At 38.1% G+C, this 25,066-nt stretch overlaps 1 protein-coding gene across 1 annotated transcript; it reads right to left on the bottom strand.

The window, feature by feature from the left end:
- Nucleotides 1-737: 737 nt before the first annotated feature.
- On the bottom strand, nt 738-24,364 carry LOC110778848 (U11/U12 small nuclear ribonucleoprotein 25 kDa protein-like). Its single transcript, XM_056832089.1, has 4 exons — nt 24,103-24,364; nt 23,541-23,646; nt 1,030-1,129; nt 738-833 (listed from the first exon to the last, which is right to left on the bottom strand). The coding sequence occupies exons 1-4, from the start codon at nt 24,362-24,364 to the stop codon at nt 738-740; spliced, it is 564 nt and encodes a 187-aa protein (XP_056688067.1).
- Nucleotides 24,365-25,066: the final 702 nt, after the last annotated feature.

Here is a 25,066-nt window from a genome sequence, read left to right as displayed (position 1 = left end):
TAAAAAATAAAAGAAAAGAAAAGAATGTGCTGCAGGCTTCGAACCTGGAAGGGTCATAACGTCAACACACATTCAAACAAATTGAGCTACTCATAATATGTAGTCTTTAAATGCATATTTAATATTTATGCTGAATCATAGGGGGGGCTATGGCCCCCGCCAAGCCCCCCTTGGTTCCGCCCCTGTCTAATGAGACACCAAGTTAATTACTACCTCCAATTTATAAATATCTTTACGATTACTATTTGCACAAATATTAAGATAAAAATGAAAAATTAGTTTAATATAATAAAATATGGATTAGATAATATAAATGTGTAAAAAGATGGATACTGCAAGAAGAAAATGGATAAAGTAGTACAAAAACAGTGAAATTTTTTAAATATTGTGTGGTAAGAAGGTAAGAAAATATGAGAGGGTGCATGGTGCACCCTCACACATTTTCTCCTCGCATGTAAGGAGAAAATGTGAAAGGGACCACCCATGAGCACAAATATACTCTTGGGTGCACGGTGGACTAAAGTGCACATAATAATTTTTAGTTATATAAAAGAAAGGGATACATCTGGGAAGCATTTTTACTATTTTAAAGTTTCAAGATGGGTGAGCTACTGCTACTCTCCTCCTGTATATGGGACAATATAACGACTGATCCGATCTTACTTTTGATTCTACCTTCAATACCGCTCAAATCAACGTTGCATAAGGTATCATTTACAATTTTAGTTACTGTGGTGTTACGAGAGCTTGTTCAAACCATGGAAAAAATGATGCTTTTTTCTTTTTGTGTGTTTCTTGTTTAGCGTTGCCGTAATGAAAGGTATAAATTGAACCTGCATAACAAAAAAGATGCAAGCCAATAAATCCAAATCCTGTTAACAACAAGGAACGAGATTCAAGTGGTCAAATATGCTTTTATTGAAAGAGCCAAATTTAAAGTGATCTCTTTACATAACAATAAGAAGATACAACATAACATGAACTCAAAAATTGAAGGACTGAAAAGTACGTTGGGGTAACAAAGGGTACCTGAGAATTATTACATATGCCAAAATCCTGAAGAACTGCACTCTCATTGAGTAGTTTCTCATTTTGATACAAAAGGCAATAATTCGCCCATACATGTTTCCTGTAATTTCAACATGAAGCAGACTGAGGAAAAGCTGACAGGGAAAATTTAAAAGTCAAGCGTGAAAGTGTGGTTTAGAGAAAGAAAACTCCTGAACCATAGACTTTGAAAAGTTCCATGACTTTCAAGTATAAGCATTTGGTATAATGCTGAAAACAAAGGAGCTCCACAATTTTGCACGAAATTATCAAACATCTTAATATGTGCGCCAGACAGCAAACAAAGGGTTAATCTGTTACTCCGTATAATGGTTGTATCAAGCATAAACCAAACCACCAAAGCCAACTCAACTTTGTCGAGACCAGCTTAGAATGACAAAGATATGCAATAAAGCTCCAAATCCATTTATGCTGGTTATCGCCGACAAGATAATATCTTTTCTTGTGTCCTATCAACATATAGCGTCTCCCTAACACAATACCCATCAGAAGTTCAGAACGACTTTTCAAATAAAATTTATGAAACAAATGTTTACTATTAGACATCTTCACAATTCTAAACTCCCCAAACACAGCCAGCTAAAAAGATTCTAAAACCAGTAAAGCCGCAACCTAAAAAGGAATCAAAGTGGCATTACTCAGCCATGCAAAGCCAATAATGGTCATCTCTACTGAGTTTCTAAATAAACACAAAGCAAATTTTATGAAACAACAATTTACACTCAAGAATCATGTATAGGAAGTTGCATACATGATACTTGGCTTGAGTGTACATTGTTGTTTCAAAGCAAATTTTATGAAATAACAATGTACACTCAAGCCAATAATTTCATTCAGCTTTAAGGAACGGAATCAAGAAAGAAAATAGAAGGAAAGGAACCACCTCAATACCCCTCTGCTCTATCACGTAGCCTTACCAAGCTAAAATTCTTCCTAGTCCGCTATGACAACACCTCCAGGTCTCCAACCATCACCAAATTCCATATCCATTGGCGTCGTAAAGGTTACTGTTATCTATCACTAACTCGGTCACACCGCCACGATCCCACAACTACCATTGTCTTTCCATTCAAACCAACCATGCGTAGGACTCAAGTAAATTAGTTCAACACCCACACAAGACCGAGGTAAGACAATCAGTGAATCAACCAAAAGAACACATGAAACATAAAGAAGTCCACCTTTTACAAACAATTCAAGTTATTTATATGTGGAAAAACTTTTCAGTGTGGAATGTATAACCATGAAACATAAAGAAGTCCACCTTTTCCTTCCCTAATATGATAAAAATGAGGATAACAAAAGCCCAAAATCAATCTCACAAAGATTTACAACCTACCAACAAGTTCATACATAAGAGAGCCTCAACGGAAGGAACAGAAGTGAAAGATATCACCAAAAAACAAGGTTTGTGACTTGTCTGCCCAGCAGACTAGAGCTCCTACGACGATCTCACCATCCAAATTGAAGCCCCCATGTGTCCTCACCCCACCCTGACCAATAAACAGCACAATCAGACCGTATTTACCCTTTGATCAACCACTTAACTGTAATTGCTCCCCATAAAAGGGACCAGTTTCAACAACTTGATACCTTCCCCAGAAACCTCTCTTTCGTATTTCCTTGTCTTTTTCTGTTGTACTTCTTGCTTTCTTTTATGAAATTTCATATACAGCAAAAACCTTCAATAAATATTCTGATAGAAGCTACCAAAGATAACTCAAAGTGTGCCGAGTGAACTTTTTGGGATTACCTAAGTTCACATGCACAACTTGAATAAAACTTATGTCACAAGTGGATTGGACCTGTAATGCCTATAACCCTTCCTAAAGATCAAGTTACGTTGATAGAATAATGTCTACATGAAATATGGATTTACATTTACATTATACAGGAGGAGCAGTTTCGTGTCAATTCAAGCTACAACAGTGTGTAGCAATTGTGTACGACTAAGAGTCTAAGACGAGTATATTACAAGAATCAAGTGAAGAAATGCTATAGCTTAAATGATTTTTAGAGTTTGTTTTGAGTGAAAGTAGAAGAATTGAGCCCTTACCAAGAATATTGGTGTTAACTATCATTGGTTGCAGAATTAATAAAGAAGACGCAAATGAAACTGTGGAAGCCCATACCAAAAAGAAAGGTGTCAATATGTTAACTAAGGTGGTTCCCATAATCAAGTTTGAGATTTGTGTTAAGCATGTTGAGATGAACTGTAGGTGATCATGGAAGCACGTGTATCTTCCAAGCAAGAGAGGGAGGTCGATGTGCAATTACCATAAGATGGACCAAGGATAATGATGTGCATTCCAGATGAACATAAAGTTAAAAAGTTATGATCGTATCAATCATACTCAAAAGCTTTGAGCCCTATGTTCATGTTCAGTTGTAGGATGCAAGATCAGCAATTAGTAAAGCAGCCCAATCAATCAAGCCAGCCCACCAAAATAAATATCTATAGCTAGCCGTCATATTGAAATGTCATGTGCTTCAGAGAAGATTTTATCTTCCTAGCCTTAAAAAACGGTGGAAATGACAGTTTGTAATGATTGTCTTTGTTTTATTGTTTTCTATTAGTTATCCTAGAATAGCTGTCATAGGATATCCACCTCGGCATCCTAGATCTAAGAGACCACAAAGAGGTGAAGGACAGGAAGCAACACCAGCAAGAACTCTGGGTTCAACAACAAATAACTAAAGGAAGGGGTGAAAATGGTCAAAATGGCTGCAGATATGCAAAATGATGTTGAATCTAGCGCAAGAATTCCAGCTCATCAACTGGAATAACTCCTTAAGATTCTACCTGCTTCTACAAGATCAAATGTTGGTAGCTACACCACAACTATCGTGGGATGGTAACATGGTGTCCTAATAACTGAGATGAACGAATAGATCATGGACTCCAGGGCTTCAGACCACATGGTAAGTAATTTTGAAAAATTAATAAATCCTGTTTTAGAAAGAAACAGTCCTAGAATTAATTTACCTACAGGTGGAACCTCTGAAATCAGTCACATTGGAGATGTGAAATTGCATAATGGAATGTTTGTATGTACCTGAATTTAAGCAACAAGTTACTATCTGTGAACAAGCTAGTTTCACATGATAATCGGAGAGTTCAATTCTATCCTAGAGGATGTATGATACAGGATGTGAACACAGACAAAGTGCTGGGAATCGGAAGAGCACTTAATGATCCTTACGACCTGATGAATGAGCCTATGAATCAGATAGTTAAGATATTAAAGAAAGACAAGTATCTGAAAGATGATAAGAAAGGAAAGAGTGAAATGCTGCTCATAATGCATCCAACAAGATGGGAATTACTGATGTGGAGTGCAGTTCAGAAAAGAAAAAGAAAAAAACAGTAAATCTGTCTTGTGGCATCACATATTCTGTCATGCATCCCTAGGAGAGGATCAGGTTGATTCTTGATCTCTCAAAGGAAGTTATGAACAAGAATGGAGTATGCGTGCCATGCCCTTTCGTAAAATTCACAAAACTTCCATATCAGGAAAGTAAATCTCATGCTAGCATTCCATTTGAACTCATTCACGTAGATACTTGGGGTGCATATAGAGTGAGTACAAGGAAGGGTCATAGATAACCATTGTAGCTGACTGCACAAGAACCACATGGGTGCACCTTCTGAAGTTCAAATCAGAAGCATTTTGGTGCAATCCAAGAATTTGTCCGCTTTGCTAAAAATCACTTCAACAAAAGAGTAAAAGTGATTAAGTCTAACAATGCTCTAGAACTAGATGATGAGAAATGTAAAAAAGTTCTTTGGAGAGAAGGGCATTGTTCATCAAACAAGTTGTACCAGCAAAATGGGAGAGCCGAAAGAAAGCACAGAAATGTGTTTGAGATGGCTAGGGCTTTGAGGTTTCAAACCGGGTTACCTCTCAGTTTTTTGGGTGATTGTGCCTTCCCCTATTCTCTAAAAAATGACACCCTGTGAAAGTCTATTTGGGACAAACCCCACTTATAACTATATGAAAGCTTTTGGTTGTCTTGCCTTTGCTTATAACCCAGAACATCACAAAGATAAGTTCAAAGCAAGAGGTGTAACTTGCTTGTTCCTTGGTTACCCTTTGAAGCAAAAAGGGTATAGGCTGCTAAATCTCTTGACTAACTTGACATTTGACTCAAGAGACGTTAAATTACATATCTAGCCTATTGCCTAAAACAAGTGAATACAACACTAATGCTTGTATTCCAGACAACCTCATCTCCTACAACCTCATCTCCTACATCTCAGTACCTCAACAAGTTTCTTCTCCTTTTGTGAGGAAGTCTAACAGACCTACCAAAAGGCCACATTGGATGGATAGTTATCAAACCAACAATGTTGCGGCACCTAAGATTGCAAATATTGCCACAACTCAGAAAGGTGTTTCCTTGCTAGAGTAACTAGCAATCCTTAGCCTGATCCTCAGTTCTTCAAACAGGCAATATAATGCATCATCATCAATGGATAAGAGCCATGAATGAAGAGCTAGAAGCTCTTGAGAGAAATAAAACATGAACCAGTACCGAGTTACCAAAAGGAAAGAAATCCATAGGAACAAGTGGCTATACAAAACAAATCATGAAAGCGACGGGAATATTGAGAGACATAAGTCCAGCTTGGTACTTGGGAATAATCAAAGACCAGGTTTAGACTATGATCAAACCTTTTCCCCGGTAGCAAAATTGGCAACAGTCAGGTCATTGTTGCAGCCATGGAAGGTTGGTTTGTGGAACAGATGGATGTAAAGAATGTATTTCTCCTTGGAAACATCAATGAAACAGTCTACATGAAGTTTCCTCAAGGTTATGCAGACTGGAAAACCTATTTGTGCATGTAAACCTATCTTCCTCACCGGGTCAAGGCATCCTACTTGCAACTCACAACACATTTGAAACACACTTGACTGCTTATTATGACAGTGACTACGCTGGATGTCCTTTGAGTAGGAGGTCAACCTCAGGCTTTTGTATCCTCCTTGGATTCTCTATTGTCTTCGAAATCTAAAAAGACAAGGCATGGTTGCAAGGTCGCTTGCAAAAGCGGGTTAGTGAACATTACTACATGTGATGTTCTATGGATTTCTCAAATGTTAAGAGAACTAGGGTTGAGCTCCATGGGTTATGGGTTCTATTGCTACTTGTGGGAATTGGATATCATTAATTCCAAAATTAGTTATATCTAATTTAAGAAGAGTTAAATTATGTGAAAGGAGAAGAGAAGCTATAGGAAAAGAAAAAGGAATGATTGAAAAATATTATGGGTCGTTTCCAACATGCTCCAATAATTGTTTTTCCTTATTTAGCTTATAAGTTGTTATAAATATGTAGAAGCGTAATGTAGAATTCAATTCAACAATTTACATCATATAAAAGTTTAGTTTAAGAAAGTTTATATTTTCTTACGTTATATTTATTATTTCCTTCATAAGGATTGTTTGTTTATCCATAAAATATTATTTATTTGTGAGGTATCGATTTCGTATTATCTAGTAGAAGTCAAATTTCCGCTGCGAGCTCTAACAATTGGTATCAAGAGCCAACGTCAAAATATTAAGTGGTTAAATTTTTTATTTTGAAAAATATTTATAATGGCTTGTACTAATGGAACGGTAAAAGTTGGGAATATGAAATTGAAAAGTTCAATGGGAAGAATGATTTTTCCTATTGGAGGATGCAAATGAAAAATTTGCTAATTTCGCAAAAGCTGCACAAAGCGCTAACGGGAAAAGAACAAAAACCCAGAGATATGAAGGATGAGCATCGTGAAGGAAATAATGCCCTTGGTCCAAGTATGTATTCTATGTTAAGTCTAATAAATGCGGTTCAGTATTAATTAACAAGTTAATAATTCAGTGAGATCAAGTGAGCTGAATGCCTAGCTAGAGGCCGCTTCAGTTCAAGTGGAATTAATGATATTAATCCACAGCTTACTCTTGACTGAACCCGTAGGGTCACAGAAATAGTACGTAAACGGATCAAGTATTTAATGGCATTAAATACTCCATCTATAGATATTCGGAATCGACGGATCTTGGTTTCAGTGGGAGCTGAGATCGTCACAGGCAAGAAATCAATGCTCCGGAAACGATGATATTGCCGGAAACGGAAATATGGATCGTATCGGAAATATGAATATTATCCAAGTCGTAAATGTTTCCGGAAATCGAAACATGGTACGTATCGGAAAATATTATCGGAAATGGAAATATTGCCGGAATCAGAAATATTGCCGGATACGGAAATATTGTCAGAATCGGAAATATTATCGGAATCGGAAAATAATTCCAGAAACGGAAATATTAAATATTTGTTCGAAACGGAAATTAATTTCGGAATCGGAAATATTAAATATTGTTCGTATCGGAAATGAATTCCGGAATCGGGAAATTAATCGGAAGCGTATCGTACGAATTAGCATCGGACGAGGCCTGCCAGACGAAGGCCCAGCACGAAGTCGGGCCATCGCCCAGCAAGCTAGCGCGCCACAAACGCACCAGCCAAGGCTGCGCCAGGCCCACCGCAAGGCAGGCCCAGCGCGCGCCAAGGCTGCGGCAGCGTGTGGGCTTGTGGCAGTGGGCTGCGAGCTCGCGGGCTGCGCTCGCGCGCATGGCGCCCCTCGTGGGCTGCTGTGCGTGCGTGTGTGTTTGTGCGCTATACGAATCCTAAAGCAATCAGGTTTCAACTAATGATTAAATTCCTAAAACTAAAAGGATGAATTAATTAAATAAGAATTCTATTAGGATTCTAGTTTAATTAATTCGTATCCTAATAGGATTACGATTCCCTTTCCATACCTCTATAAATAAAGGCCTAGGGTCATTATTTTGCACAGAGTATTCAAGTATTCAAAGTGATTTTTGAGAGCAAAAATTCAGTCATACAATTGCCTATACTAACCGAAAATTCTAAGTACCTTAAGGGCGATCCTAGTTGGTCAAGCTTAAGGCGGATCCGGACGTGCTGTGGACTATCTACGGAGGGACGACACTTGGAGTCCTAAAGACTTGTTCTTGTTCGGTTCGGGCGCAGCTAGGGAAGGCACGCAACAAAGTGTATGCATCTAAACTATGCTAAATGATTATGTGTAAATAATATGTTTTTCTGGCTTTATGGTTTTTCCGCATGATTTATGAATTGTCATATGTATCATAACCTAACAGTGGTATCACGAGCCTCTTATTATTTTCATAATCTAAATTGCATGAACTTGGTTAAATATTACAAATTTGCAAGAATTAAAAGGGGTGATTAATTTTCGTAATTGTTAATTAATTGCAAATTGCGTTTATTTAATTATACGTACGCAGTTTTTCGGCAGTTTCTTCGTTACTCATCCAAATCGAGTGATTTTTGTGTCAATTCCGCATGTAAAAGGCATTCTAAAATTTTGACAAAAAATTATATTTTTCGGCCGAACCCATAATTCTCAAATTCGAAGCCTAACTATGACTTTTCGGAGGTTTTAGTTTTTCGAATGCAAAATTTCGTAAATTTAAGATGTTAAATTAAATATTTGCGATTCTTGTTGATAAATCTTGAATTTTTGATTGACCTACTGTATATGTTTAACAAGTTTGAATGCCTAGCCTTGTTAATTATGCAATCTAATTTGTAATTATGATTAATTTGTTGAAAATTGGAATAATTTAGAATTAATTTGATTTTCATAATTAGTTAAATTTAATTAGATACCTATGATAAAAAACCACCATAAAAATTGTAAATTTATGTTAAATTTTAAACTTTTTATGACCTAGACTTGAATCCATTTAATCGGAAATCAATTAAATAATAAATTTTCGATTTTTTGCCCTAAAATTATGAAATTAATATTATTTATTAATTTGTCATTAATTTTGAATAAAAATTTAAAATTTTTAAGCGATTCGCTCATATAACTTGTACGCACAAAGCAATGGACGCTACGTGTTATCCTTAAGGGGTGTTGTATAGTGCGGGCATGTGACGACGAGCAAGGGAGCTCGTCGCCCATGCGGCACGAATGCAATGAGCAAGGCCATGGTGCACGAGCACAAGGCAGCAGCCCTGCCTTGTGTCGTGGGCTGTGTGCAATGGGCGAATGGGCGAGGGCGAGAGCAAGGCACAAGCAGTCGCGTGTGGGCAGCAAGCGAGCTGCGCCTTAGCGCGCACTGCCTCGTGCAAGCGTGCGGAGCCTCGCGCGCAGCGAGCGAAACTCGCGTGCCACGAGTGCTACGCCCAGCATCGATCGCTCGCGCGCAGCGAGCGTTATTGTGCGTGCGACAAGCGCTGCGCCCAGCGATGGCGTGCAGCGTGCTTATTGCGACGTGCGACGAGCGCTGCGCCCAGCGATGGCGTGCAGCGTGCTTATTGCGACGTGCGACGAGCGCTGCGCCCAGCGATGGCGTGCAGCGTGCTTGTTGTGCGTGCGACAAGCATTGCGCCCAGCGATGGCAAGCAGCGTGCTTATTGCGACGTGCGACGAGCGCTGCGCCCAGCGATGGCGTGCAGCGTGCTTGTTGTGCGTGCGACAAGCGTTGCGCCCAGCGATGGGCTGCGGCAGCATGCTTGTTAAGTCGAGCGCTGGCGCGCGCAGCGAGCACCAGCTCGCGTGATGCCTTGCGATGGTGAGCAGCAGCATTGCGACACAGCGCATGGGCTGCGCGCACATGGCCAGCGATGGCTGTGTGCGTGTGGCCCATGGGCGTGCGTTGCGTGGGATTGTTGCGTTGCGATTAGATCGTTTTGAAATTTTAATTTGAAATTTTCAGTTTACGTAATTTTAATTAATTTTAAAATTAATAATTTAAATTATTTTCTTGGATTTTAATTTTGAATATTGTAATTATAATAAATTTTATTTATTCTAATTATTTTACTAAAATTAAAATCATGAATTAATTTAAATACGACTGAAATTAAATTAAACTTTTTGGATTCAATTATAAATTTATATGAGCTTTAAATTTTAATTAAATTTGTATGTTTCCGGTTAGACTAGAAATACATTTTTATGTTTAAAATTAGTAAAGCATATGAATTTATTGGTTTAAGTGGGAGCCCTTTTTAGTCATATACTCTTGATTAGGTCTACAAATCCTTAAGGTTAAAACAACTTGATTAGAATTAATAAGGACTGAATAATTGGTAGATTATTGGTGCCCTTGATTAATTGCTGCAAATGTTTACGTGATGCATAATGTGTTTTACTAACCAGCTATGTGGGCCATTCATGTTAATGAATGGGTGAATGGTATATATTGCATATGTACTGTTTTGCAGGTTATGAAGTGACTAGTATGGCGCAAATAGGATAGAAAATATGGTCTGCGTACCATTAATTTGAATGTATTTGGTCTAAAGTACCAAAGTTGTTTTTCAATTCAAATATGGTCTGCGTACCATCAAATAGTTGTAATTAGTTTTAATTATAGCTTATCCTATTTGAAGAAAATGGTGCCTCCCACGGAGATTTTCAAGACGGACTTTGAAGTTAAAGCTTCAAGATGAAGTCGGGCCATACTAGATCACATTTATCTTATGCATATTTTAAGTTATTTATTGCTTTTAAATATGTCTTAAAATGCATGAGATCAAAGCTTGATTATGTTGCATGATTAAGGATTTTAGTTCACTTAAAATCTAACCAACATAGTAAGAGCCTTAAGTTCCAAACTTAAAAATTGAGTTAAAAGGTGCCATGCCAAAATATACACTTGCTTGGATATCCTTTACATCAATCTAGTAATAGTTTTCGCTCAGCGAGGTGTTACTTATTGGTCCTAAAGGGGCAAGGTACACAAATAATTGTGAGTACATGTTAGTTTTGGTGAAACTCAACGATATAAGTAAGGAGTCCTTTTATGTCGTGGCAAAATCGATAGGTTTACCTAATAAGTTCTTAGACGTACCTATCAACCAAGAATAGTTTCTAGACTATTAGCAAAAGGCTTTTGCTTACCTAAGATGTTTTAGGATTAAGTCGACAAACTGTGCTTAGTTCTTCAATGATTTTAGGATCTTGGAATCATTTTATTCACACCTGCCGGAACACATAACTTGAATAAAATGCTTAATGAACATTGAATTATGCATGATATGCTAGAATTTAAGTTTATTAAGAGAAACTGTGAATGGTTATTTATTTGTTTATTCTTTTCAATTGTAGTTTTAAATATGGCAAACAACAATTCATTCAACATTCGATCAATTCTCGAAAAGGAGAAGTTGAACGGGAAGAACTTCCTTGACTGGCAAAGGAACTTGCAAATAGTTCTTATGCAGGAAGAAAAGGAGTATGTCCTAGAAGAGGCGATGCCCGAAGCCGCAGGCGACGGGGTCACTCAGGCAGCCCTCAATCGTTGGATGATGCCAACAAGGATGTGAAATGTCTAATGCTCGCCACCATGAGTGCAGATCTACAGAAAACGTTCATCAACTCAGATGCTTTCACAATCATCAGTGAGTTAAAGAACATGTTCCAAGATCTGGCTCGAGTCGAAAGATTCGAGACTCATAGGCAAATTCTTGAGACCAAGCTTAAGAAAGGCGAGCCCGTAAGTCCACATGTTCTCAAAATGATTGGACTCATTGAGAATATGAGTCGGCTGGATCAGCAATTTTCTCAGGAAATGGCTATAGACACCATCCTCCATTCTCTTTATAGCGGGTATGATCAGTTCAAACTGAACTACAGTATGAATAGTCTGGACAAAACGCTCACTGAGCTTCACGGTATGCTGAATACCGCTGAAAAGACGCTCAAAAGTGATAAGCAGGATGTGCTTATGGTGCGTGGGGGCAAGTTCAAGAAATCTGGAAAGAAGAGGAATGCTAAGAAAGGGGGCAACAAGGCCAGCCCAACTAAGAAAACTGGCGCCAAATCTGTAAAGAGGAAGGTCAGTCAACCCACTTCTGAATCCGAATGCTTCTACTGCAAGAAGAAGGGGCATTGGAAGAGAGATTGCTTGAAGCTAAAGGAAGATCAGAAGAACGGAATAGTCGTTCCATCTTCAGGTATTTTCGTTATAGACTGTATACTTGCTAATTCAACTTCTTGGGTATTAGATACAGGTTGTGGCTCACACTTATGTTCCAATCCACAGGGACTAAGAAGAAGTAGAAAGTTAAGCAAGGGAGAAGTCGACCTACGAGTGGGAAATGGAGCACGGATTGCTGCATTAGCTGTAGGAACTTATTATTTGTCGTTGCCCTCCGGGCTAGTTTTGGAACTGGAAGAGTGTTTCCATGTTCCAAGTCTTACTAAAAACATCATTTCAGTTTCTTGCTTAGATGCTAAGGGATTTTCCTTTTTAATAAAAGACAATAGTTGTTCGTTTTATTTTAAAGAGATGTTTTATGGATCTGCTAGATTAGTCAATGGACTTTATTTATTAGATCACGACAAACAAGTATATAACATAAATACCAAAAGGGCCAAAAAGGATGATTCAGATCTCACCTATCTGTGGCATTGTCGATTAGGCCATATAAACTTGAAACGCTTAGAAAGACTTCAAAAGGAAGGAATTCTAGAACCATTTGACTTAGAGGATTATGGTAAATGCGAATCATGTTTACTTGGCAAAATGACAAAGCAACCTTTCTCTAAAGTTGGAGAAAGAGCAAATGAACTATTGGGTTTAATCCATACCAATGAGTACAAATGCTAGAGGTGGTTTCAGCTACTTTGTCACTTTCACTGATGACTTCAATAGATATGGTTATGTCTACCTAATGAAGCATAAGTCTGAATCCTTTGACAAATTCAAGGAATTTCAGAGTGAAGTAGAGAATCAATTAGGCAAGAAGATTAAGGCACTGCGATCTGACAGAGGCGGTGAATATCTGAGCTATGAATTTGATGACCATCTGAAAGAATGTGGAATTCTATCATAATTGACTCCTCCTGGAACACCACAATGGAACGGTGTGTCGGAACGGAGGAACAGAACCTTGCTAGACATGGTCAGGTCAATGATGGGTCAGGCCAAACTTCCATTAGAATTTTGGGGACATGCACTAAATACAGCTGCACTCACTATAAATAGAGCTCCGCCTAAAGCTGTCGAAAAGACTCCATATGAATTATGGTTTGGAAAACCTCCAAATGTGTCTTTTCTTAAGATTTGGGGATGTGATGTATACGTCAAAAGATTAATTTCAGACAAACTTCATCCAATATCTGACAAATGTATCCTTGTGGGCTATCCAAAGGAAACAAAGGGGTATTACTTCTACAATACATCTGAGAACAAGGTGTTTGTTGCTCGAGATGGTGTCTTTTTGGAGAAAGATTACATTCCCAAAATGACAAGTGGGAGAAAAGTAGACCTCGAAGAAATTCGAGTCGAACAACAAACTCTAGAGAATGCTCAAGATGACATTCAGGATGAAACTCAGAGATCTTTAGAAGAATCTGGTGAGAATCATTGTCAATCTAGAAATGTTACCCCGCGTAGATCGCAAAGATATAGATCTCAACCGGAAAGGTACTTAGGTATTTTGACGAACGAGAGCTATGACGTTCTATTACTTGAAAGTGATGAACCTGCGACTTACAAACAAGCTATGACGAGCCCTAGCTCCAAGCAATGGCAAGAAGCCATGCAATCTGAATTAGACTCCATGTCTGAAAACCAAGTATGGGATTTGGTCGATTTGCCAGATGGCTACCAAGCCATTGGAAGCAAATGGGTTTTCAAACTGAAAAAGGACAAGGATGGGAAACTTGAAGTTTTCAAAGCTAGATTGGTTGCAAAAGGTTACAGGCAAGTCCACGGTGTGGATTACGATGAAACCTTTTCACCAGTTGCAATGCTAAAGTCTATTCGGATAATGTTAGCAATCGCTGCATATTATGATTACGAAATATAGCAGATGGATGTCAAAACTGCTTTCTTAAACAGCGTTTTAACAGAAACTGTGTTTATGACACAGCCTGAAGGTTTTGAGGATCCAAAGAATGCTAAAAAGGTATGCAAACTAAAGAAGTCAATCTACGGATTGAAGCAGGCATCCAGGAGCTGGAATATACGTTTTGATGAAGCAGTCAGTGACTTTGGTTTCATCAAGAACGCAGACGAATCTTGTGTATACAAGAAGGTCAGTGGGAGCAAAATTGCTTTCCTAGTATTATATTTCGACGACATATTACTTATCGGAAATGACATTCCTATGTTGAACTCTGTCAAGATTTGGCTTGGGAAATGTTTTTCGATGAAAGATCTAGGAGAAGCACAGTACATATTGGGCATCAAGATTTACAGAGATAGATCTAAAAGGATGATTGGACTTAGTCAAAGCACTTATATCAATAAGGTGCTTGATAGGTTCAAGATGGCAGACTCCAAGCGAGGCTACCTACCCATGTCTCATGGAATAACTCTAAGCAAGACTCAGTGCCCAAAAACACTTGATGAGCGTAGACGAATGAATGGGATTCCATATGCATCATTGATTGGTTCAATAATGTATGCTATGATATGTACTCGCCCGGATATTGCGTACGCACTCAGTGCTAGGAGCAGATACCAGTTAGACCCAGGAGTGGCGCATTGGACTGCAGCCAAGAATATTCTGAAGTACCTGAAAAGGCACAAAGATGACTTCCTGGTCTATGGTGGAGATGATGAATTAATTGTTAAAGGCTATACAGACGCAAGTTTCCAAACCGACAAAGATGATTTCAGATCACAATCTGGGTTTGTCTTCTGCCTCAACGGAGGTGCAGTAAGCTGGAAAAGTGCTAAGCAAAGCACCATTGCGGATTCTAAACTGAAGTGGAGTACATTGCTGCACATGAAGAAGCAAAGGAAGCTATATGGCTAAGGAAGTTCATAGGTGAACTTGGTGTAGTCCCCTCCATTAAAGGACCAATAGCCCTGTATTGTGATAATAACGGAGCTATTGCACAGGCAAAGGAGCCCAGACACCACCAGAGAGTCAAGCATGTACTTCGTAGATTTCACCTTCTACGAGAGTTCGTTGAAAGAAAAGAAGTCGAGATAAACAAGATTGGAACTGATGACAACATATCAGATCCATTGACTAAACCTCTGCCGCAGGCAAAGCACAACTCGCACACTGCAGCTATGGGAATCAAGCATATTGGAGAATGGCTTTGATATCCCTTTTAATGTTTTAAAGTTTTAGAGTTTAAATCTTTGTAAAACATTATTGGTTAATCATTCACAACAAATGAAAAGAATTCATTTTTCCATTTAATTTGTGGTTTATTAAATGATGAGTCCCTTCAATTTGACGATATATTCAAGATAGACTGTCAGGACCATTCCTGTGACTAAGAAATGTCTATCAAGTGAACTTGAATGTCAAAGGTTGAAAATGGTCCCTAGTTGGAGTTTTCTATAAAATTGGACGCATAGAAAACGTTAGACGATTAGAATGCAAGATGACTAGTAGTTCTGTTTCTTGAACTATGTGGACATGGCAATGTCATAATCATTTGCATAGATACTTATTTTGGGAAGACTAGTATCGGACAGACCTATGAAACTTTACTGTAAGAGATGAAAATCTGTCATAAGTAAATTTCATTAAAATTATTAGACACTAAATCCTCAATACCTAAGTGATTTGAGATTACTTGTTTGAGAACTGGTTGCTTTGACGTTGACCAACCGTCGCACCGTAAAAAGAGGCTATAAAGGCACGCTCAGGTAATCACCTATCAAACGAAGTCTAATCTCAAGATCGCAAGATTGGGATTGTCCTCCCATAAATCGGGATGGGATACTTAAAAGTTGTACAAGGCCACTCGGAGAGCTAGAAACTGTGAAATGCATGGCCGTGCTCGGATGAATCATAGGCTATGATTATCTGTTTATTTGATCAGTTGAACTCTGAAACCGAGGAACACCTCTGGACATAATAAGGATGACAACTCTTACCTTATGTTCAAGAGCAAGCATCGAGCGACAAAGGAATTAGGAAATGCACACTTGTCCCTAAGGACAAGTGGGAGACTGAAGGAAATAATGCCCTTGGTCTAAGTATGCATTCTATGTTAAGTCTAATAAATGCGGTTCAGTATTAATTAACAAGTTAATAATTCAGTGAGATCAAGTGAGCTGAATGCCTAGCTAGAGGCCGCTTCAGTTCAAGTGGAATTAATGATATTAATCCACGGCTTACTCTTGACTGAACCCGTAGGGTCACACAAATAGTACGTAAACGGATCAAGTATTTAATGGCATTAAATACTCCATCTATAGATATTCGGAATCGACGGATCTTGGTTTCAGTGGGAGCTGAGATCGTCACAGGCAAGAAATGAATGCTCCGGAAACGATGATATTGCCGGAAACGGAAATATGGATCGTACCGTAAATATGAATATTATCCAAGTCGTAAATGGTGCCGGAAACGGAAACATGGTACGTATCGGAAAATATTATCGGAAATGGAAATATTGCCGGAATCAGAAATATTGCCGGAAACGGAAATATTGTCAGAATCGGAAATATTATCGGAATCGGAAAATAATTCCGGAAACGGAAATATTAAATATTTGTTCGAAACGGAAATTAATTCCGGAATCGGAAATATTAAATATTGTTCGTATCGGAAATGAAGTCCGGAATCGGGAAATTAATCGGAAGCGTATCGTACGAATTAGCATCGGACGAGGCCTGCCAGACGAAGGCCCAGCACGAAGTCGGGCCATCGCCCAGCAAGCCAGCGCGCCACAAACGCACCAGCCAAGGTTGCGCCAGGCCCACCGCAAGGCAGGCCCAGCGCGCGTTAAGGCTGCAGCAGCGTGTGGGCTTGTGGCAGTGGGTTGCGAGCTCGCGGGCTGCGCGCGCGCGCATGGCGCCCCTCGTGGGCTGCTGTGCGTGCGTGTGTGTTTGTGCGCTATACGAATCTTAAAGCAATCAGGTTTCAACTAATGATTAAATTCCTAAAACTAAAAGGATGAATTAATTAAATAAGAATTCTATTAGGATTCTAGTTTAATTAATTCGTATCCTAATAGGATTACGATTCCCTTTCCATACCTCTATAAATAAAGGCCTAGGGTCATTATTTTGCACAGAGTATTCAAGTATTCAAAGTGATTTTTGAGAGCAAAAATTCAGTCATACAATTGCCTATACTAACGGAAAATTCTAAGTACCTTAAGGGCGATCCTAGTTGGTCAAGCTTAAGGCGGATCCGGACGTGTTGTGGACTATCTACGGAGGGACGACACTTGGAGTCCTAAAGACTTGTTCTTGTTCGGTTCGGGCGCAGCTAGGGAAGGCACGCAACAAAGTGTATGCATCTAAACTATGCTAAATGATTATGTGTAAATAATATGTTTTCCTGGCTTTATGGTTTTTCCGCATGATTTATGAATTGTCATATGTATCATAACCTAACAGATCGGGAGGAGTTAGATCTTGAAGCACGAGCAACTATAATCTTGTGCCTTGAGAGGGGTGTTGCATTCTTGGTAAATGAAGAAGCAACGACTGCTGGCGTGTGGGAAAATTTAGAGACAAATTTCATGACGAAAACTCTAACGAACACGATCTATCTAAAATCCAAATTGTATACATGCAAGATGGAAGAAGGCACCTCAATTCGGGAGTATATCAATAAGTTTGATAGGATTATATCAGACTTAAAGGATATAGATGTGAAGATAGAAGAGGAAGACCAAGCGCTCATGTTATTAGTTTCATTACCAAAGTCCTATGAAAATCTAGTTCAAACATTGATGCTTGTGGGTGATACTCTAACCATGGATGAAACTAGAACGGGTTGAGAACAGAACGGGTCGAAAGCTAAAAATTGTGCGGTCTGATAATGGTACGGAGTACACAGAGGGAGCTTTTAAGGAGTTTTTTTTATCAGGAAGGCATTGTAAGACACTGGACAGCCAAAGACACACCACAACAGAATGAAGTCGCGGAAAGACTTAAATTGTACACTACTTGAGAAGGCTAGGTGTATGCGCTCTAATTCTGGCTTAGGCAAGGAATGGTGGGCAGAGTCGGTTGCTACAACTTGTTATATAGTTAATCGATCACCACATTCTTATTTAGATGGAGACACGCCTTATAGGGTGTGGTCAGGGGAACATGCAGATTACAAGAGACTTAGAGTCTTTGGGTCAGCTTATTTTCATGTCAAAGGTAACAAACTTGATGAAAGAGCCAAGCAAGCAATATTCTTGGGCCCAAAGGCGTTAATGGCTACCGTCTTTGGAGTATAGAGGATTCTAAATTTGTAATCGGCAGGGATGTAACCTTTGATGAAAAATCTATGATAGCTTTATCCAAAGCTATGGTGCCAAATAATGGTAATGTCGGGACTAATTCAAATACTCAAGTGGTGGAGATAGAATCTAGAAACCAACCAGATACTAGTCATGTTGAGGTGGAGCATCCTGGTGTTAATCAAAATGATGAGGAGGATGAACATAAGGAGATTCAGCGGGTAAATGTACATGTCTTACAACAACAGCACCATGAATCTTTGGCAACCACTAGGCCAAAGAGGAGTTATAAATCAGTTCAGAAGTTTGGGTCAGACAAACCTCTGAGGCATTACGGGCAGGTTAACTTGGTAGAATATACACTCTCGGTGGAGGATGATGAGTCGATCACCTTCAAACAAGCTGTCAAAGACAAGGATAGAGAGAGTTGGTTGGTTGCTATGGAGGAAGAGATGCAATCTCTTCATAAAAACAAGACATGGGAGGTAGTCTCATTGCTCGTGGGAAAGACTGCTATTGGTTGTAAGTGGGTGTATAAAAGAAAATAGGATCCTTCCAAGACCGATGGTATAAGACATAAGGCTAGGCTAGTGATCAAGGGATTTGCACAGAAAGAAGGTGTTGATTAAGTCTCGTTGCTATTAAGTCTCGTTGCTCATGGTGATCTTGAGCTAGAACAACTTGATGTGAAGACAACCTTCTTACACGGTGATTTGGATGAGGAAATCTCTATGTATCAACCTGAGGGATACAAGATTAAGGGTAAAGAGAGTCAGGTATGTCGTTTGAGGAAATCACTTTATGGATTGAAGCAATCTCCACGGCAGTGGTACAAGCGATTTGATTCCTTTATGTTAAAGCAAGGGTTTTCTAGAAGTAATTATAATTGTTGTGTATACATTCGTAAACTTCGTGGAGGTGATTATATTTATCTTCTATTGTATGTGGACGACATGCTTATTGCTTCAAAAAGCAAGGTGGAGATAAATAGTTTGAAAACTCAACTCGGTGAAGAGTTTGAGACAAAAAATTTGGGCGCTGCAAAGAAAATACTGGGTATGGAGATTAGAAGAGATGGATCAAATCGAAAATTGTTCTTGAGCCAGAAAGGCTACCTTTAGCGGGTTATTGAAAGTTTTGGGATTAAAAGTGCTAAGTCAGTGGTAACTCCATTGGCTTCACATTTTAGACTCTCTGGTAAACAATTTCCCACTATAACGGAAGATAAGGCATACATGGATAATGTACCTTATGCTAGTGCAGTTGGAAGTTTAATGTACGCCATGGTGTGTACACGTCCAGATATTTCACAAGCGGTTAGTGTTGTCAGTAGATTCATGGCGAATCCAGGAAAGACACATTGGGAAGCTGTGAAATGGGTTTCAAGGTACTTAAAAGGTATTGTTGACACGGGTTTGTGCTTTGGTGGAGATACATGTCAGGTAGATGGTTTTATTGATTCTGATTATGCCGGTGATCTAGATAAACAAAGATCTACTACTGGTTATGTGTTTAAAACACATGGTGCTCCAGTTAGTTGGCGATCAATGTTACAGGCCACCACAGGCCACGGTGGCTCTATCTACTATAAAGACCGAATACATGGCTATGGCAGAAGGAGTCAAGGAAGCATTGTGGTTGTGGGGACTTCTAGATGATTTGGGGTTTAAACAGGAATGTGTGAATCTAAGCTGTGATAGCCAAAGTGCAATTCATTTGGCTAAAAATCAGGTTCATCATGCTCGTACCAAGCATATAGATGTGAGATATCATTTTGTTCGAGGTATCATAGAGGAAGGTAGTATTTCCCTTATGAAGGTGCATACAAATGAGAACCCAATATATGATAACCAAAGTTGTGTCAGGAAGCAAGTTCCAACATTGTTTGAAATTGCTAAACATTGTCTCATGTTAAGCACTACATGGAAGAATTAAAGGAACTACGATTGGTTTGATCCCGGTCGAGGGTACGTAGGCAATCATTGTCAGAATGGTGCAACCGCATGTGGATAACGCAATTTGTTCGTCCAAAATTTGAATGTTTTCAAATTATGAATAAGGTGGAGAATTGTGGGAATTGAATATCATTAATTCCTAAATTAGTTATATCTAATTTAAGAAGAGTTAAATTATGTGAAAGGAGAAGAGAAGCTAGAGGAGAAGAAAAATGAATGATTGAAAAATATTATGGGTTGTTTCCAACATGCTCCAATAATTGTTTTTCCTTATCGCTTATAAGTTGTTATGAATATGTAGAAGCGTAATGTAGAATATAATTCAACAATTTAAATCATATAAAAGTTTAGTTTAAGAAAAGTTTATATTTTCTTACGTTATATTTATTATTTCCTTCATAAGGGTTGTTTGTTTATCCATAAAGTATTATTTATTTATGAGGTATCGATTTCATATTATCTAGTAGAAGTAAAATTTCCGCTGCGAGCTCTAACACTGCTAATCCTGTGCTGCATGAAATGACTAAGCATGTAGAAATTGATTGTAATTTCATAAGGGATAAGCAAGTTGAAGGAAGCATACAACATGAGTATGTCTCAACTAAAATCCTCATGTGCATCAATTCCTCACTAAAATCCTTCATGTACATCAATAAAATTATATTCTCCAAAAACTTGGAGATCTTCCTAAACCTTCACTCCAAGTTTGAAGGAGGGCGTTGAAGGATACAAAATCAGCAATTAGTAAAGTCGCCAAGTGTATAAAAAAGCGCAAAGCGCACTAAAACGATATGAGTCCTAGAGTCTAAGCGCAAGCGCAAGGCGCGCGCTTCATCGAAGCGAAGCGCACTTTTTAGGAATTCAAGGTTTCTTTACTACTATGCATATATATTACTAAAATAACCACAAAAATAAATAAACATCACATTTGCTTCCAAAAAAATATTACTCTTTATTTTAACAAAATAAAGCATACTTCGTATAACATAGTGTTTATCAAGAACCTAGGGCCGGCTGTTGTGACTGTTGTCTTCTCCTTTTCTTCCTTTTCCTTTTCTTTTGGACTCTTGGCCCACTTTCTATTGTTAAAGATTAAAATAGGGGGTGGTTCAAAACACAATAACAACATATATAAAAAAAAACATTCAACGTAAAGATAATAAAAAAACAAAAGAATTTCAATGAAGCGTCAAAAAAGCGCGAGCGCTTTGCCCGCTTCATGCTCTTCGGCGCGCTTAATCACAAACGCTTCGCTCAGACCTACTTAAACGATATCTGAAAAGAGAAAAATTTATAAAATGAGCAAAAATTACACTTGGTGCAGTTAGCTCTAGGTGCACGTAAGGATTATCAGGGATAGACCTTTGTATTCTGGTGATTTCCTTCACTCTTTAGTTTTAAATTTTTATGTATGAGCTTTTTGGTGTGTCATAAACCTTTATGAAATTGATTTTTAATATAGTAACTTCAATTTATCATAATAATAGAAGAAGAAAGAATGGAGTCTTTCAAAGTCTTGTGGTTCACCTATAAATCGCTTGTGTTATTTCCTTGGTGGAATATTCTTGCGTTTATCTGTTTATTTGTCTAACTTTTGATCTTGTCAGATTATACTACTTGGGTCAAGTAACATAAGGGCTACTATTGTTATGGTTTTAGAACGCCAATAACTCGTAATTAAATAGGGTTCGCACCAAGTTGGGTGTGATTAGTAACACACACGGAACTGGAAATTTGAATCCAATTACATTATGCATTTATGCCTATTCGAGAAGGAATGACCTTTTTCTCCATGTATCACCCTTTATGCTACCAGACTTTGTACTTCAGCTATAATCTTAAATGCAACAAGCCGAGGTCAGGGGCGGATCCATGAATTTACAAATGGAGTTCCAAAAAAATTTATGATTTGCTTTTTAATATCTCATATTTGCTCCTTTTAGGGAGTTAAAGTTGAAAGGTAAGCATTAAAATATTTTAAACACTATTATAAAAGATGTGGAGGATTTATGAACTTTAATTTTTGGTTTTCGTAACAGTAAAATTCAATACCTAATCCAAATTACAACAATAAGTTTGGCGCAATTTCAAATAAAATGGGAAAAAATAAGATGATTTTTCATACTTCGATGGAGATTTACTTTATTACCATTGTTGTTGAACAAATAGCACACAACGACACTACTAAAAAAATAGGAACACTATTTTCAACGCTTATGGGGCATTATGCTATTATATAATTAGGGCCTCTAAGTTTAAAAAAACATGCAACTACAAGTCTATAAAAATGGAGTATAAATACATTACTTATACGTAATCATTTTGAAGAAAAAAATATCATATGATATCTTATGGCAACATCCTCTTAGTAGGATCCGTACCCAAGTATCTTAGTAGGATTCGTACTCAGGTATCTTATGCAGCATAGTAATCAAGCAACCACTAAGCTACAAGTACAATTCAATGTCTTTATTGCAAGATAACTACTCATATATAAACTATTCAAATGCAATTAATTACCACAATATCAGTTTAACAGTTTTTTTTTTAAATGGGGGTCCTTTTGGACCCATCCAGGACTATATAGGTCCGCCCGTGGCCGGGGCATTTCATTTGGTAAATAAACCCCCAGTGTAAAAGGAATCCATTCGCAAGCCAAAGCTTTTGTAACAACATTTAGAAGCACACACTATACCTCTATGAATCTCTACCCCTATTATTGGGCAGAAGTGTCTCAATTTCACTCGTCTCACAAGGAACTCTGCCACCACTAAATATCACCTCAAAGAATCACTACTAAATCTTTACTGCAACTTTTACTAAAAGCTCAAATTCACCAGAAAGTACAGTTAGACTACTTGTCAAGAGAAAAACAATTTGAAGATTGTCATACATGCTAATCTTATTAAGGCACCCAAACTGAAGGAAGTTGCATAAGAATGGCAATAAACACTAGATCATCAACAAACTATAATTTACTCCATCTCTTTGAAGGCAGTTGTATAAAAACGGAAATTAACACTAAAGAACCCCGAGACTATTTTACTCAACCTAGTTGAAGACAATGGCATCATAACAGAAATGAACACAAGAGCACCACAAGCTATAATTACCACTAATTATCTACCTAGGTGAGTCGAAACATTATGAAAGTAACTAATTCATTCATTTGCGCCTATCCCTATATTTCCATGCTCAGCCTTTTCAAGTGGATTGCAGGAAGCCTAATAATAGCAATAAACTATACAATCTCGAAAAATACTCCAAAGAGAAAGTCTAAGAAACAAGAAAGAGAGTAGTACCAAGAAATATGACGATGACCCATCTGTGATTGTTCCATTTCAGTAACTTTCTTCTTAATACACAGTTTCAAATCCTTCACCGTAGCCGAATTCATGACCACAACATCTAGAAAAATGAGACAGCAAAAAGCTCGTAAAAAATGAAAAGGAAAATTTGGTAATATTAATCCTACCTTTGGCCGATTTTCTTTTATTAAGTCCACATACGACATATTTTTTAATAATTCCACCTTTACTACCCAACGACTTTTATTGGGCCTAACAGGTAATAAACTTGTTGTAGACGGTAATATGTCTCTACGTGGAAGTACCCTCTCTCGATATATTCAGTCATTATCATCAATTTATTACCATCTCGTTGACTTTTTCACCGATTTTCGATCACTTAAGCCCAATAAAAGTTGTTGGGTAGTAAAGGTGGGATTATTAAAAAATATGTCGTAGGTGGGATTAATAAAAGAAAATCGGCCAAAGGTTGGATTAATATTACCAAATTTTCCAAATGAAAATGCACGCCAACTGTTTGTGAAAATGCTTGAGAGAAAGAAGAGAGAGAAAATACCAAAGGAGGTGGAGTCGAGCTTGAGTACAGAGATACGCATGGCACTTCCGAGCTCTAAGCTAATAAGGGTGTCGACATCGGATAAAGATGGCTTCTTTGGGACATCTGAGAGAATGGGGTCATCTAGTAATGCGGCTAACGTTGAATTCAGCTTTTCCCTTTTCGCGTTCTCACTGCAGTATACTACGTCTCCGCCTCCACCACCACCTTCTCCGCCTCTGCCGCCCGGAATTGAGCCCTCGTTCTTCTCACTCCATTCCATACCCCGCTCTGTAACTCCCTAACGGCCTAACTACAAAACCGTTGGACTCCTGCGGAGATTGGAGAAGATAAAAAAAAATATTTAAGGAAAAGCTTAGGTTTCATTCAAAACTAATATTTGGGCCGGGCGATAGCCCGGGTTGATACACATATAAAAATTTTAAATAAATTTAATACTTTTTTGATAAACAAATTAATTCATTGATAAAAAGTAATACGATATCTACATAAAGATTTAAATCTAACAAATACATAAAAGTCGAATCAAATAAAAACTTTCTTTCACCATAACTACGATCGTAGTATATCAAACATTCTGTATACCCTCTTTTATATCGCTGTGATTTACAGCCTTCATTGACGAGGGGGTCTATAGATCGGTTGTAGCCGTGACAAATATGATTTTCGTCTGATTCGTCTGATTGTAGTCGAAAGATTGACATCCTCTTCGATCCGACATAAATCTTTACCAACGAAACAACCTGAACTAAACTTAACACACAAAACTTAACTAAAAACAAACCCACAGTAGGGGTACTTACTACACCGAAATAATAAAATCCACCATAGGGGTACTTGCTACACTGAAACTATCTTGTTTTATTGAGATCTAACGCAAAAACACAACAGAATTGAAAGAGAAGGGGCGGAAATAACCAAATTTCCGAAGAAAATTGGTTATTTCCGCCCTAAAAAACCCTAA

This window comes from Spinacia oleracea, chromosome 6 (assembly GCF_020520425.1).
Source record: "Spinacia oleracea cultivar Varoflay chromosome 6, BTI_SOV_V1, whole genome shotgun sequence".
NCBI classification, from domain to species: domain Eukaryota; kingdom Viridiplantae; phylum Streptophyta; class Magnoliopsida; order Caryophyllales; family Amaranthaceae; genus Spinacia; species Spinacia oleracea.
Note: the sequence above shows the minus strand (reverse complement) of the source record. Positions and strands in the feature narration are given on the sequence as shown.